At 46.4% G+C, this 15,314-nt stretch overlaps 1 protein-coding gene across 9 annotated transcripts in view; it reads right to left on the bottom strand.

Moving 5' to 3' along the window:
- Positions 1 to 644: 644 nt before the first annotated feature.
- Positions 645 to 15,314, bottom strand: part of EFR3B (EFR3 homolog B) — a 124,669-nt gene continuing 109,999 nt past the window's right edge. For 6 of the 9 annotated variants that reach the window (XM_083432580.1, XM_083432576.1, XM_083432579.1 and 3 more), the window contains 8 exons: positions 13,277 to 13,408; positions 12,693 to 12,760; positions 12,448 to 12,575; positions 11,460 to 11,551; positions 9,331 to 9,379; positions 5,140 to 5,246; positions 4,240 to 4,289; positions 645 to 1,165 (listed from right to left, as the gene is read on the bottom strand). In XM_083432580.1, the coding sequence (XP_083288706.1) occupies positions 1,060 to 1,165; positions 4,240 to 4,289; positions 5,140 to 5,246; positions 9,331 to 9,379; positions 11,460 to 11,551; positions 12,448 to 12,575; positions 12,693 to 12,760; positions 13,277 to 13,408 (732 nt within the window). In that variant the 3' untranslated portion in view covers positions 645 to 1,059. The remainder of the gene's footprint in view (positions 1,166 to 4,239; positions 4,290 to 5,139; positions 5,247 to 9,330; positions 9,380 to 11,459; positions 11,552 to 12,447; positions 12,576 to 12,692; positions 12,761 to 13,276; positions 13,409 to 15,314) is intronic. The other 3 variants (XM_083432581.1, XM_083432578.1, XM_083432574.1) reach the window with 1 other exon arrangement.

The raw sequence follows: 15,314 nt of genomic DNA, 5'->3' as shown, positions 1-15,314 counted from the left end.
CAGGCTGCGCAGCTATCCCAGAAGCCAGAACAGCAAGAGGGATTGCTGCTTTCACTGTGCAGTGACAGTGGCGTAGCGTGGGTTGTCAGCACCCGGGGCAAGGCAAGTAATTTGCGCCCCCCCCCCCGCTGCACTGTCCCTCCCCCAGATAGTCCCTCACTCTCTCTCCGCACCGCACCGCATGCCTGGCACCCTCCCCTCCACAGTGGGCGGCGACCCGGCGGCTCGGATCGGATTCGCATAGCCAGCGAATCCGATCAGTGAGAGATGTGGTGAGAGAGAGTGAGTGAGCCAGGTAGGGGCAGAGAGCTGCGAGTGCGAGCGCACCCCCCCCCAGATGTTGCGCCCGGTGCGCCCGCCCCCCCCTGCACCCCCCACGCTACGCCACTGTGCAGCGATCCCTCTTGCTGTTCTGGCTTCTGAGATTCAGAATATTTTTTTCCTTGTTTTCCTCCTCCAAAAACTAGGTGCGTCTTGTGGTCTGGTGCGTCTTATAGAGCAAAAAATACGGTGAATATATATTTATCTATCTCTGTCCCAAAGGATCCCAAAGTACATTACGGGGTGCGGATGGGGGAAAGGTGCAATTTTTGGGCCAGGGAAATATTCTGAGCCAGGAACCAGCAGCAGAAACGACACAGACCCACAGAGAATAGATTGACTTTATGCGATGGATTATCAACACACGCGTTCAGTGGAGAGAGAGAGAAAGGAAACACCCGACCCATCCAAAAAAGACTTTTTAAAACATCTTCTTAAAAAAGGGAGGCTGAAAGTGGCGCCCCGCCTCTTGCTACTGTCCGTCAAAGGCTGCCCGGGTGCTCTCTTCCGCATAACGGGGAAATCGAGTCAAGCACAAAGGAGGGGAAGGAAGACGAAGGGGCCTTGGGGGGTGTGTGGGACTGTAAGGGGACGCATCCTGCATCCCTCTTGCTTGGAAGGTGGTCCAAAGGGGATGCCCTCCCCCATGGGCTCCTGGAGGCAGCAAGATCGCGATCCGCTTGGTCCCAGGCGATGGTTCGAAGCCGCAGTCGCATCCTGGCATGCAGTTGGCAGCCCTCAGTAGACGCACAGGTCCGGGAACTTCATCTCGTAGACCGGGATGGAGTGGCTCTGAGGCTGGCCGTAGGCGGCCGTGATGGTCCCGGAGGGGCTGGGAGGAGGTCTGTGGTCAAGAGAAGAAGACTTTGAGACACGGCTGGCCCATGTCGCTCTGGAGTGCGTGTTGTTACGGAAATTACGGGAGGGGGCCACATCTTTAAAGTTGTTAAATGCTACAAATATTATGCCTGAATGTATCCTTTCAACTTGGCAGCTCAGGGAAGTGACCTAGCTTTAAAAATAATATAAAATCTCTGGCTTTAGTGGAAATAAGATAAAGATTTGAGATATTAGGATTTAAGGGTATATGATATTAGGATTTAAGGGTGTAAGATTTAAGGTTCTTTCCTTTCTTTTTTCTTCATATAGTGAATTGGAGTTTGGATAATTTTTTCTTTTTTTAGATGCTTACTTACCTTGTGATGTTGATGGGAGAATAAGGTTTAAATGGATTAAGGTAAATAAGCGAGTAAGCAGTGAAAGATGGAAAGAATTTGCTGATCTGATTAATAACTGGAATACAAAAAGGGAGGTGGGAGGAGGCCGAGGAAATAAGTTATTGAAAGAGGGAATTTGAAAAATGGAAATCTTTTCTTTTTGAATGTTCTTTTTTTGTGTGTGTTGGTGGGGTGGAGGGAGGGTTTTTTTAGGTATTTTTGGGTTTTTGCTTTTTCTCCTTTTCCCCCCTTTTCCGCTTTCTATCTTGTTGTATTTTATTTTGTTGTTTTTGTAACTTTGTTTTTGTATTTGTGGAAAACCTAATAAATATTATTATTATAATATATATATATATATATATATATATATATATATATATATATATAAAATCAACTCCTTTGCCAGTTTCCTCCATTCCAAAGCTATTTTGCCCTTGAAAAATAGGGACTCGAGGAAGTGCCCAGAGGTGACAATTGCTGAGCTGATTGTTGACCAAGGAAAGGTCTTAAAACACGTACATAAATATATAAACCACATGTCTGAAGCAGCACAGGAAAACAGCCATGAAGCCATATTGTCTCCCAAACCGACCAAATGTTTTCTCTGCAAGGAGGAAAATGGAAAAGCCTCCCCATTTCCTTCACAAATCCTGTCTTAAGGGCGCATTTAAGATATGAATAGGGTGTGAGCCTGTGACCTGGCTCAGGAACTAAGTATTTATCATTACAAAAGACTGGCCGGGGTATCCAATCAAGTAAGCATTAACAGGTAACCTGCCAGACAGGAGATAAACAACGACAGGAGGTAAACAACGCACTCAGATTTCTGCTGTAGACTGCCCTTTCTGTGATGTATGTATGATGTTTCTGGGGGTGGTCTTGAACTCCAGGGCGGGGAATTTAAAATGTCCATATAAGGGCGGACATACCTGGGTTCTGGGTCCTCCTCCTCTCCTGCGTGTGAGGGGAGCACCCTGTTGCAACAGTTAATAAAGATCAGGCTTACTAGTTGCTTTGCTTCTCAGTATTCTCTGGTTGGCCTGTTATTTTCTCCGACTGATGGAGAACCTGCAAAGGACTCTATAAGGGCTTTTGTGTCCCCCATAAGGGAATAAGGGCAGATTTCTGTTTATTACACTTGTGCTTGTAATGCTTCTGAGACTAATTTCAAAAGAATCATCTTGCATTTGGCAAGACGGACGCCTGGTTCTGGGTGGGGGGTGGTGGTCAGGAATGCTTTCAAGAGACACTGAATCTGTTACCTGTCTCTCCTCCAATGCTTCTCCTTCCCGCTGCCCCCCCCCCATATAGCCTAGCTTTTACCTTCGCCAGCCTCTGAACCATGCCCTTTGGCAAACCACTGTTCTAAATCTATACTCTCCTCCTTTTCCCAGGAAGGTGTGTGTGTGGGGGGGAGGGGCAGCTCCCACCATTCCTCCTCAGTCCAGCCACTGACAGCATGGTGGGGAAAAAAGTGTCACGAAAGAAAGGTGCTCTGCCCGAAGCGAGCGGGAGAAGTTCTCCTGCGCAAGGCTCGTGTGGGGAGAGGGGTTTCTCCCATGCGCTGCCCCCGTTAGAGTTCCTGCTCCATGTTTGCAGTCATGGGATTGTTGTCTATCACATGACGGTGTATGTTTTCATTTTGTGGCCTTTCAATTTGTGGCCTTTTAAAGGGAGTGTGCCTGAGAAAGGTGTTGCGATTTTATTTATTATGTTATGTATTTTTGTGTTTTAATACTGCATACTACCCTGAAGGGCAGTACAGTGGTGCCCCGCAAGACGAATGCCTCACAAGACGGAAAACCCGCTAGACGAAAGGGTTTTCCGTTTTTCGATGCGCTTCGCAGGACGAATTTCCCTATGGGATTGCTTCCCAAGTCGAAAATGTCTTGCGAATCTTGAGATTTTTTTCCGCTCCCCACCCTCTTTTTCTAAGCCGCTAAACCACTAATAGCCTTTTAGCAGCTAATCCGCTAATCCGCTAAGCCTTTAATAGCCTTTAATAGCCGCTAAACCGCTAATAGCGCTGATCCGCTAAGCCGCTAATAGGGTTGCTTCGCAAGACAAAAAAACCGCTAGACGAAGAGACTCGCGGAACAAATTAATTTCGTCTTGCGAGGCACCACTGTACTGTGTTCCATGAAGTGGGACTATCATAGCTGTCAACTTTCAGATTTGAAAATTAGGGATCAGCAGCCTCAAAAATAAGGGATCAGCAGTCTCACCTGTTCCGGGGACAGACTACGGGATATCTAACAATCCAGGATAGCTGCGGGAAACAGCGCTGGAATAAGGGAATTTCCCGCAAAAAAAATAGAAGGTTTACAGCTATGGACTATAGTTTACAGTTATGGACTATTGTCCTTTGTTCTTTCTCTCTTTGCTGTCTGATGAGAAAGAGGCAGGAGCTGAATCAGAATGCTCCGAGTGTATTATATGTAAATAAACGTAGATTAACCAAAATGCTGAGTTGCTGAGGTCTGTTACGCAAGCTGCGAAGACTCTGCGGATCCCTAAGTGTGCCGATGTCTGTTGGCATCGGTCGCTGTGATGTTCGGGCTGAAGAAAGCTTTCGCAGCTCCCGAACGACCAACCAGGAGAGAGAGAACATGCCAGTCGGGCATGTGTCTCTGCCAGGGTCCTACATGTGAGTAGGACAATCCTAATACCCCCAACCTCTCTCCCCCTTCCGCCCCCTTACCGTATGGTGATCTCAAATATCTGGTTGAGCTTGCTCTGCAGAAGCGTGGCCTGCAACAAGAAGAGGACGACTGTGAGCATTGGAATTGCAAACTGGGAGGAACGAAGGCATGGGATTACTCTAATATGCAGCACTAAGAGATCATTTGAGGGAAGCATGGAAATGGGGGCGGGGGCCTAGTTTTAACCTCAAGAGAATGCAAACTGGGAAATGGTGCTATATTTGTATTCTTCTGCTTCTTGAGAATGTATAGATTTTGCTCAGTGCAAAGGATGAGCAAATCTATTTTATTCCTATTTTATTAGGAATAAATCTATTTTATTCCTATTTTACAAATCTATTTTATATTTAAAAACAGGAATTGCTGCCCTGCGATGCGATCCACGTGGGGCTTCTCTGGCGTTTGATCCTGAGGCTGCCGGCCGTGCAGAATGCTGCAGCGCGATTGCTGACAAGGGGGAGGCCTTGCCGGCACAGAAAACTTGTGCTCAGAGGTTGCCATTTTGCTATCAAGCCCAGTTCAAGGTGTTAGCGTTGATGGGGGAAGTGGGTGAAATCGCACTAAGTGAGGGATTTTGCTCAGTGCAAAATGTGAGCGGATCTCTCCGTCCTCTTGGATCTTTGCAGTGCTCACTTCCAAGACCAGAGAACTGGATTGGAGCAGATTGGTTCGCAATGCAGCAGCGTTGCTTAACGCTTGTGCAGAGAGTATGTTTATGCTTGTCTCGTGTCATGAGGAAACAGAGATGGGAACTGAAGGTAAGGTCTTGGCATGGCTGCACAACCTACTTGCCTGCCTGGTAAATAACACTTTATTAAAAAATTAGGGAGGGTTAGGGTGCCCTGCTGTGTTGGATTGGGGAGCCCAGATTTAGGTGTGTGGCACAAATCATCACTCACCCGGGCGCCACAGTGAGCCGCGATTTCTTCGAAGGGAGCTTTCTGGAACTTTTCCACCACTTGCCTCCTCCTCTCCCGCTCCTGTTCCTCCACCGCAACGCTGTCTACTGAAAAAAGAAGAAGACCAGGAACGTTCGGTTTTTTTTATAAAAAATAATATTTATTAGATATTTTATAGTTATGAGAAGAAAGAAAATAAAGAAAAACAATACATAGATTCAACAAACAATACATCAACAATAAAAAATGCAATACAACAATACAACAAAAACAAAACAAAAACATTTAAACACACATCCAAATTTCATATCTATATCTTTCATTTGCTTATTTATTCGACTTCCTCGCACCTCGCTTTTTTGTATTCTAGTTCAAATTTGCTAGTTCAACAAATCCTTTCCCTCTTCTTCAATTTTTGTTCTATAATTTATCCTAACACAATTTAACTTTAAATTTTCCACTTTAACGCATTAACAATTAATTTTTGTATAATTCTTAATAACACTTCTGCTAAAACCATATAACTTCATTCCAATATTCTTCTAACATTCATTAATTTTGCAATATTTCAAAACGTTCGTTGGACACAGCAGCAAGAGCCAAGTTCAAGGATTCCCTGCCAGCATACAAAGCCCTTGGGACCAGCTGACCTGCCAGATCACCTGACCCCACCTGTGCCCTCTTGACCGCTTCCGTCTGCAGAGGGGGCACCAGGGCAGGGGTCACACAATCCCTGTTCTGCATTTGGTAGAGCTCGATCGTTTGGTGGGGCAGCACCTGCCCTTTGGAACTCCCTGCCTCTTGAGACCAAGCAGGTGCCTTCGCTATATTCTTTCCTGTAGAGGGAAGTTTTCAATGTCTGATGTTTCCATTACGCTTTTATATTCGTTGGAAGGCAGCTGCCCAGAGTAGCTGGGGGGGGGGGGGGCAACCCAGTAAGATAGGTGGGATACAAACAATAAAGTTGTTGTTGCTGTTGTTGTTGTTCCAGCACTTGCTAAACACATTCCTGTTTAGATAAGCCTACTCAGGTGCTCAGAAAGTTGATGCAAATGTCAGTCTGTTTTAGTATTTTAACTTTTGTATGCAAAAGTATCAGGGCAAAGGCTAATAGAGTTCTGTCAAGAGAACAAGCTGGTCATCACAAACACTCTTTTCCAACAACACAAGAGACTACTCTACACATGGACATCACCAGATGGCCAGCATCGAAATCAGATTGATTATATTCTCTGCAGCCAAAGATGGAGAAGCTCTATACAGTCAGCAAAAACAAGACCTGGAGCTGACTGTGGCTCAGATCATCAGCTTCTTATAGCAAAATTCAAGCTTAAACTGAAGAAAGTAGGAAAAACCACTGGGCCGGTAAGATACAATCTAAACCAAATCCCTTATGAATACACAGTGGAAGTGAGGAACAGGTTTAAGGATTTAGAATTGCTGGACAGAGTGCTTGAAGAACTATGGATGGAGGCTCAAAACATTATACAGGAGGCAGCAACGAAAACCATCCCAATGAAAAGGAAATGCAAGAAAGCAAAGTGGCTGTCCAATGAGGCCTTACAAATAGCGGAGGAGAGAAGGCAAGCAAAATGCGAGGGAGATAGAGAAAGATACAGGAAATTGAATGCAGAATTCCAAAAAATAGCAAGGAGAGACAAGAAGGCCTTCTTAAATGAGCAATGCAAAGAAATAGAGGAAAACAACAGAATGGGAAGAACCAGAGATCTGTTCAAGAAAATTGGAGATATGAAAGGAACATTTCGTTCAAAGATTACCATAATAAAGGACAAAAGTGGTAAGGACCTAACAGAAGCAGAAGACATCAAGAAGAGGTGGCAAGAATACACAGAGGAATTATACCAGAAAGATATGGATGTCTCGTACACCCCAGGTAGTGTGGTTGCTGACCTTGAGCCAGACATCCTGGAGAGTGAAGTCAAATGGGCCTTAGAAAGCATTGCAAATAACAAGGCCAGTGGAAGTGATGGTATTCCAGCTGAACTATTTAAAATTTTAAAAGGTGATGCTGTTAAGGTGCTACACTCAATATGCCAGCAAGTTTGGAAAACTCAGCAGTGGCCAGAAGATTGGAGAAGGTCAGTCTACATCCCAATCCCAAAGAAGGGCAGTGCTAAACAATGCTCCAACTACCGCACAATTGCACTCATTTCACATGCTAGCAAGGTTATGCTTAAAATTCTTCAAGGAAGGCTCAAGCAGTATGTGGACCGAGAACTCCCAGAAGTGCAAGCTGGATTTAGAAGAGGCAGGGGAACCAGAGACCAAATTGCAAACATGCGCTGGATTATGGAGAAAGCTAGGGAGTTCCAGAAAGACATTTACTTCTGCTTCATTGACTATGCAAAAGCCTTTGACTGTGTCGATCACAGCAAACTATGGCAAGTTCTTAAAGAAATGGGAGTGCCTGATCACCTCATCTGTCTCCTGAGAAATCTCTATGTGGGACAAGAAGCTACAGTTAGAACTGGATATGGAACAACTGATTGGTTCAAAATTGGGAAAGGAGTACGGCAAGGCTGTATTTTGTCTCCCTGCTTATTTAACTTATATGCAGAATTCATCATGCGAAAGGCTGGGCTGGATGAATCCCTAGCCGGAATTAAGATTGCTGGAAGAAATATCAACAACCTCAGATATGCAGATGACACAACCTTGATGGCAGAAAGTGAGGAGGAATTAAAAAACCTTTTATTGAGGGTGAAAGAGGAGAGCGCAAAATATGGTCTGAAGCTCAACATCAAAAAACCGAAGATCATGGCCACTGGTCCCATCACCTCCTGGCAAATAGAAGGGGAGGAAATGGAGGCAGTGAGAGATTTTACTTTCTTGGGCTCCATGATCACTGCAGATGGTGACAGCAGCCATGAAATTAAGAGACGCCTGCTTCTTGGGAGGAAAGCAATGGCAAACCTAGGCAGCATTTTAAAAAGTAGAGACATCACCTTGCCAACAAAGGTCCGTATAGTAAAAGCTATGGTTTCCCAGTAGTGATGTATGGAAGTGAGAGCTGGACCATACAGAAGGCTGGTCGCCAAAGAATTGACGCTTTTGAATTATGGTACTGGAGGAGACTCTTGAGAGTCCCATGGACTGCAGGAAGATCAGACCTCTCCATTCTGAAGGAAATCAGCCTTGAGTGCTCACTGGAAGGACAGATCGTGAAGCTGAGGCTCCAATACTTTGGCCACCTCATGAGAAGAGAAGACTCCCTGGAAAAGACCCTGATGTTGGGAAAGATGGAGGGCACAAGGAGAAGGGGACAACAGAGGACGAGACAGTGTTCTCGAAGCTACAAACATGAGTTTGACCAAACTGGGGGAGGCAGTGGAAGACAGGAGAGCCTGGCCTGCTCTGGTCCAGGGGGTCACGAAGAGTCGGACACAACTGAACAACTAAACAACAACAATGCAAAAGTATTGTATACATTGGCAGGATTTTAAAAACATTTGTAATTTTAGAAATAACACAGGAAACCTTAGGTGGAATTTTTTTTGGAGTAGAAATGATATGCAGTTGAAAAGGAAACTTTAGGAACCAGGGATGGGGAGGGAGGGAACTCACAGGATTCAGAGAATCCAATTTTATGGTTTTGACATTGTTTTTGAGTACAATTTTTTTGTGTGGTTGTTATTGTATCTGTTATTGTGTTGTTGTTTTTTATTAAAAGGTAAAGGTACCCCTGCCCGTACGGGTCAGTCTTGCCAGACTCTAGGGTTGTGCGCTCATCTCACTCTAGAGGCCGGGAGCCAGCGCTGTCCGCAGACACTTCCGGGTCACGTGGCCAGCATGACATCACTGCTCTGGTGAGCCAGCGTAGCACACGGAAACGCTGTTTACCTTCCCGCCGGAGTGGTACCTATTTATCTACTTGCACTTAGGGGTGCTTTTGAACTGCTAGGTTGGCAGGAGCAGGGACCGAGCAACGGGAGCGCACCCCGCCGCGGGGATTCGAACCGCCGGCCATGCAATTGGCAAGTCCTAGGCTCTGAGGTTTTACCCACAGCGCCACCCGCCACCCGTTGTTTTTTATTACTTTTTGTTAAAAATGTAATAAAAATATTATTAAAAAGTGAGAGAGTTGTCAATGGTCCCTTCCTCTCTGCCCAAAGTGGGGCGCAAAAGGGGCAGGGGACCCGCTGGACACCTGTGGTTCCAAAAAACTCTTACCAATTGCGTTCTTCAAGGTTTCGTACGTGATCTCTTCGGCAGGGGCTCTCTGTTTCGGGTTTGAGTGGACAGTGGAAGGAGGAGAGAAGAGAAGAGAAGAGAAGAGAAGAGAAGAGAAATGTTAGAAACCAGGAGTCTTAAGACGTCGTCGTTGTCTGTAATTTAAGAACAATAGGAGCTTTGTTGAAAAATGGGTATCTATCTTGAACAAATGTCCTAATGATCTAATGCTTTTGATCATAGAACAACCCGCTATGGATTTAGAAAAGATCAACAAAGACTTAACGGAGTTAAAAGAAAGGACAAAAACTAAGTACAATAAGGAGGATTTTTGACAAACTTACTCTAAAGTTGGATCAGGACATTAATAAATTTTCCAATGAAGGACTTCCGGTTGGTCGCCCAGTTATGGCAGACGGGAGTTCTTTCGGCTGAAAGAGCCCCGGTGCACTGAAGGCTGGGGAGACCGTGAGAGCGTCACGGCACCCCCCAAAAACCCTCAGATTGAGCAGTCTGAGGACCTGGTATTCCTGCAGGTGCCCAGAACTACTCCCCCGCATTAGCCAGTTTTAAGAAAAAGAAGTTGAGCAGAGATTGTAATGATTACTCTACAGGCAAAGTTTATTTATGGCTGAAATCCTCAGGACTAGTTCACAGTCAGTCTAACAGATCTGATGTATCTCCACCTTCAACCACTCCTCCTGATTATGAGCATTGCAGCCTATCCAGTTCCAATGGATCAGATGAAGATACAGAACTGAGGCTTAGATCTTAGAATCATAGAATCATAGAGTTGGAAGAGACCACAAGGGCCATCGAGTCCAACCCCCTGCCAAGCAGGAAACACCATCAGAGCACTCCTGACATATGGTTGTCAAGCCTCTGCTTAAAGACCTCCAAAGAAGGAGACTCCACCACACTCCTTGGCAGCAAATTCCACTGTCGAACAGCTCTTACTGTCAGGAAGTTCTTCCTAATGTTTAGGTGGAATCTTCTTTCTTGTAGTTTGGATCCATTGCTCCGTGTCCGCTTCTCTGGAGCAGCAGAAAACAACCTTTCTCCCTCCTCTATGTGACATCCTTTTATATATTTGAAGATGGCTATCATATCACCCCTTCACCTCCTCTTCTCCAGGCTAAACATGCCCAGCTCCCTTAGCCGTTCCTCATAAGGCATCGTTTCCAGGCCTTTGACCATTTTGGTTGCCCTCCTCTGGACACGTTCCAGTTTGTCAGTGTCCTTCTTGAACTGTGGTGCCCAGAACTGGACACAGTACTCCAGGTGAGGTCTGACCAGAGCAGAATACAGTGGCACTATTACTTCCCTTGATCTAGATGCTATACTCCGATTGATGCAGCCCAGAATTGCATTGGCTTTTTTAGCTGCCGCGTCACACTGTTGGCTCATGTCAAGTTTGTGGTCAACCAAGACTCCTAGATCCTCTTCACATGTACTGCTCTCAAGCCAGGTGTCACCCATCTTGTATTTGTGCCTCTCATTTTTTTTTGCCCAAGTGCAATACTTTACATTTCTCCCTGTTAAAGTTCATCTTGTTTGGTCAAACGTACTAGTCTTTTTCCAAACAGCGCACCAGACGCCCCTTAGACTCTGTGAAAGGATTCTGTGGAACTGTAACAACCTTTCGTGTGGATTGTTGGACTCTATGGACAGACAGGTGGAATAGACACTTTCACACATATGGACCTTATGCACAAACTGATTAGAGAATGAGCTGATCCACTGGGTCTTATACTTTTTCCGTCGAACTTTATGAGCTACTTCTGCTGAAATCTACAATGAATAGTATGTATTATTTTTTCAAACGTACAGCCGGTTACGTCTTGTGTGTTTATTGAATATTTTTCATGTAACCAGAGGTTTTTGTTTTGTCATCGTTCTCTGGGCAGAAATCCTACTTGAGAGGCAAACAGGACCGCCAGCAAATGATTGGGGTGGGGAAGATCTCCTGAACCAATAATCCCATCAGCCCATAACAGCTCAGGGCCAAGACCTCAAAGGCTGTTCCCTACAAAGCCTCTTGGGTCCCCCGGCTCCCAACCCTGACTTCCACGAAATCTCCCGCCGGCTTGCGACAAACAGCCCACGGAAGGGCACCATCCAAACCGTACCTCCTCTTTTTCGGGGCTATTTCTCGACTCCACTTCCACCTGCAGGGAGATGGTTTCGCCGATGCTCTTCCTCTTTGACAGCCGATCTTCATCTGAAAGGGAACATGGGAGGAACGGCTGTTAAAACTGACAGGCTTGTAGCTGAGATGGGGAAACCGGCAGGTTTAAATCAGAGAAAAGTCATGGTTAACATTCGCTAAAGACTGGAAACCTCTTACAGACTTTTTGCGTGGGGGTGGGGGAGAGATATTGGATTTGAGGACTGAAGGTCATTTTTGTTTATGGAAAGTGACTTTGTAGGGTATCGGACTGGATAAAGTGTATATTGCTTTTATATAGCAGACAGATGAAGAATGGGAAGGTTTTTCTTTTTTTTACTTTCTGAGTGTTATCTTTCTGTCTTTCTCTCTTAACCTCTATTTTACTCTTCCTTTCCTTTCCTTTCTTTCTTTTTTCTCTCCCTTTTATGCTTTTATTGTATCTAGACCAAAGTCTTAGTTTAGATAAAAAAGGGAAAAGATATTAAGTTTTGCATTTTTTCCCCTATACAGTCATACCTCGGGTTACAGCCGCTTCAGGTTGCGTTTTTTCGGGTTGCTGACCACCAAAACCAGGAAGTACCGGAACGGGTTACTTCTGGGTTTCGGCGGTCGCGCATGCGCAGAAGTGCTAAATCGTGCTCTGTGCATGCGCAGAAGCGCCAAATCGCAACCTGCGTGTGTGCAGACGCGCGTTGCGAACGTACATTCTGCATGGATCACATTCGCAACCCGAGCATCCACTGTAAAGCTTAATAAAAACTATTATTACTTTAAAAATGAAATGGTACGAGGAATGTGGAGTTGTTCTGGATCGGCACTTCTTGAAGTGCAGGATTACCTATTGGGATGTACTAAGAGGGTAGCCGGGGGTTTAGAGGTGAAAATTCGACCACTTTGCATTTCCCCCTCCCTCCCCTAGCATCGGAGGGCACACTCAGCCCCCGTACCTGTCAGCTGGGGGATATAAGGGGTGCTGAGCCGGTCCGAATTGTATCCGCTGCCCCCCAGCACCTCGCTGATCTTGCTCTGCCGAAAGAGGATCTCGGGGCCAAGGCGGTCCAGGTTCCTCGATAGCCTATGGAAGGGAATCAGGAGAAGAAATGAGCATCAGCACAAAAGGAATGTGTGTGTCACCGGATGAGGAAAGCCTCACGGCTTGGATTCCAAGTCAGAGGCTCCTGGGCTGGCTTACCTGGGCTTCTCTGCAAACACACCTTCGGGGAGCAGGTACGGTGCCTCTTTCTGCCTCATCTCAATGACCTGGAAAAGAGGCAGGGCTCGCTCAGCCAGCTGAGATTCTTGGGAAACCTTCGACCACCACCAGCACCCACATCTCTGAGTGCCCTGCTTGGCACACACCGACAGTTAGGTTCCCCAATATTAAGACTGGTTTACTCTATCAGAGTGGGACGCGGGTGGCGCTGTGGGTTAAACCAGAGTCTAGGGCTTGCCGATCAGAAGGTCGGCAGTTCGAATCCCCATGACGGGGTGAGCTCCCGTTGCTCGGTCCCTGCTCCTGCCAACCTAGCAGTTTGAAAGCACGTCAAAGTGCAAGTAGATAAATAGGTACCGCTCTGGCGGGAAGGTAAACGGCGTTTCCTTGCGCTGCTCTGGTTCGCCATAAGCGGCTTAGTCATGCTGGCCACATGACCCGGAAGCTGTATGCCGGCTCCCTCGGCCAATAAAGCGAGATGAGTACCACAACCCCAGAGTCGTCTGCGACTGGACCTAATGATCAGGGGTCCCTTTACCTTTTATAACAGGGACAATACAGACCTCGTGGATGTGCTGGCAGAAGGCGGGCACCGTGGTCAGCTGGCTGATCAGGTTCAGGTAGGCAGCGCCGAGGGCATAGAGGGCACAGCGACTGTATAAAGGCAGGTTGTCCTCGTTGACCTGGGCCAGCTCCTGCAAATAAGGTCAGGATGTTATGGGTCCAGGCAGTCGGATATCAACGCCAACCGATAAACCTGAGAGACCTGGGAAATGCCTGATTCTCCTCTGCTTCTTTATCGTCTTGTTGGGTTGAACTGGGTTATTCTAAGCTGCTCTTTGACAGCCATAGGCAGGGCAGAAATCTTATATCACTTGCAGGGCCGCATTGAGGTTGCGTGAGGCCCTCATCTCCTGAAGGTAATGTGGCCCTTTATATGACCAGCTGTCCTTTGTCAACAACAAATCATCACTGTTCTTTTTGTTGAATATATGCTATGTGGGGACGCAGGTGGCGCTGTGGGTTAAACCACAGAGCCTAGGGCTTGCCGATCAGAAGGTCGGCGGTTCGAATCCCCACAACGGGGTGAGCTCCCATTGCTCGGTCCCTGTTCCTGCCAACCTAGCAGTTCGAAAGCACGTCAAAGTGCAAGTAGATAAATAGGTACCACTTCAGCGGGAAGGTAAACGGCGTTTCCATGCACTGCTCTGGTTCGCCAGAAGTGGCTTAGTCATGCTGGCCACATGACCCGGAAGCTGTACGCCGGCTCCCTTGGCCAATAAAGCGAGATGAGCGCTGCAACCCCAGAGTTGGTCATGACTGGACCTAATGGTCAGGGGTCCCTTTACCTTTACTATATGCTATGTGGTAATTGATGGACCTAATAGGTATCTCAAGCCATTTGCACATGTTGCCCTGCAACCAGTCCATGCAGAATGTTGATACCCTGCATAGCTGCCAAGTGTCCCTTATTTGAAGGGACAGTCCCTTATTCCAGCGCCATGTCCCGCTGCTGTCCCTTATTGATAGATGTCCCTTTAATGTCCCTTAAATGATGTCCCTTAAATTTCAAAGGAAGCAGCTCCTCTCCCTCCCTCCCTGCCGGTCAGGGAGGAGGGAGGCTCCAACTGTGTTGCTTGGCTGTGTTGCTCACCCAATAAGAAGTCTAAGAATGACTGGGGGGTGGAGCTTGCATGCCTTGTGTGTGGCTAGTTAATGCAAGCTGAGGAGGTTTTTGAATGCTAGATGCCATTTTGTTGCACATGCTGCTGCAAACTTTGCAGTGCAAAGCCAGGCCGGGGAGCCATCTTAAGTTGAGGCTGCATAGGCCTTGTGGTGCATGTGATTCAGATTCTATTCAGTTGCACCTCTGGTTACAAAGTTGGTTGGACAGTGTTCTCGAAGCTACCAGCATGAGTTTGACCAGACTGCAGGAGGACAGGAAGACTGGAGTGCCTGGAACAGGGGAGGCTGCAGGTCCCTTATTTTGGCTGCTGGTCCCTTATTTTCAAGGCTGCTGGTCCCTTATTTTCAAATCTGCAAGTTGACAGCTATGCACCCTGTATATATAAATGAGGAAAGCGGTGATATTTTAGGGAGTAGGCTAGCAGGCGTGGCCCATGACTTGCATCCTAGGAGCCTACACAACACAAAACACTGTTGCTGGATGTAGGTTTTATTTTATTTGTTTTTTATCTTATATTTTGGAAATGTACATCCAGTTTTTCCCCCCTTTAAATTTTTTGGGGGTCGCCAAGAGAGTGGGGCCCTAAGCTAGAGCTTGTTTAGCTTATATGTAAATCTGGCACTGATGGCTTGTACCTGTGAGGTTAGATGGCCATCTGTCAAGGAAGCTTTGGTTGAAGTTTCTGCATTGCAGGGGGTTGGACTGGATGACCTTTGGGGTCCCTTGCAACACTACAATACTCTGATTCTATATGCTAGAACTCACTGTTATTCATTTACATAATAATATGTATAAACCGCCTAAGCTCAGTTGGTTATGAAGGTGGTTGCAGGTTCGATCCCTGAACAAGACAGCTGCATATTTCTGCATTGCATTATAGTATTTTAATATTTTGTTGGAAGCTGCCCAGAGTG

Source organism: Podarcis tiliguerta (assembly GCF_965153285.1).
Source record: "Podarcis tiliguerta genome assembly, chromosome: 3".
In the NCBI taxonomy this organism is placed as follows: Eukaryota; Metazoa; Chordata; class Lepidosauria; order Squamata; family Lacertidae; genus Podarcis; species Podarcis tiliguerta.
Note: the sequence above shows the minus strand (reverse complement) of the source record. Positions and strands in the feature narration are given on the sequence as shown.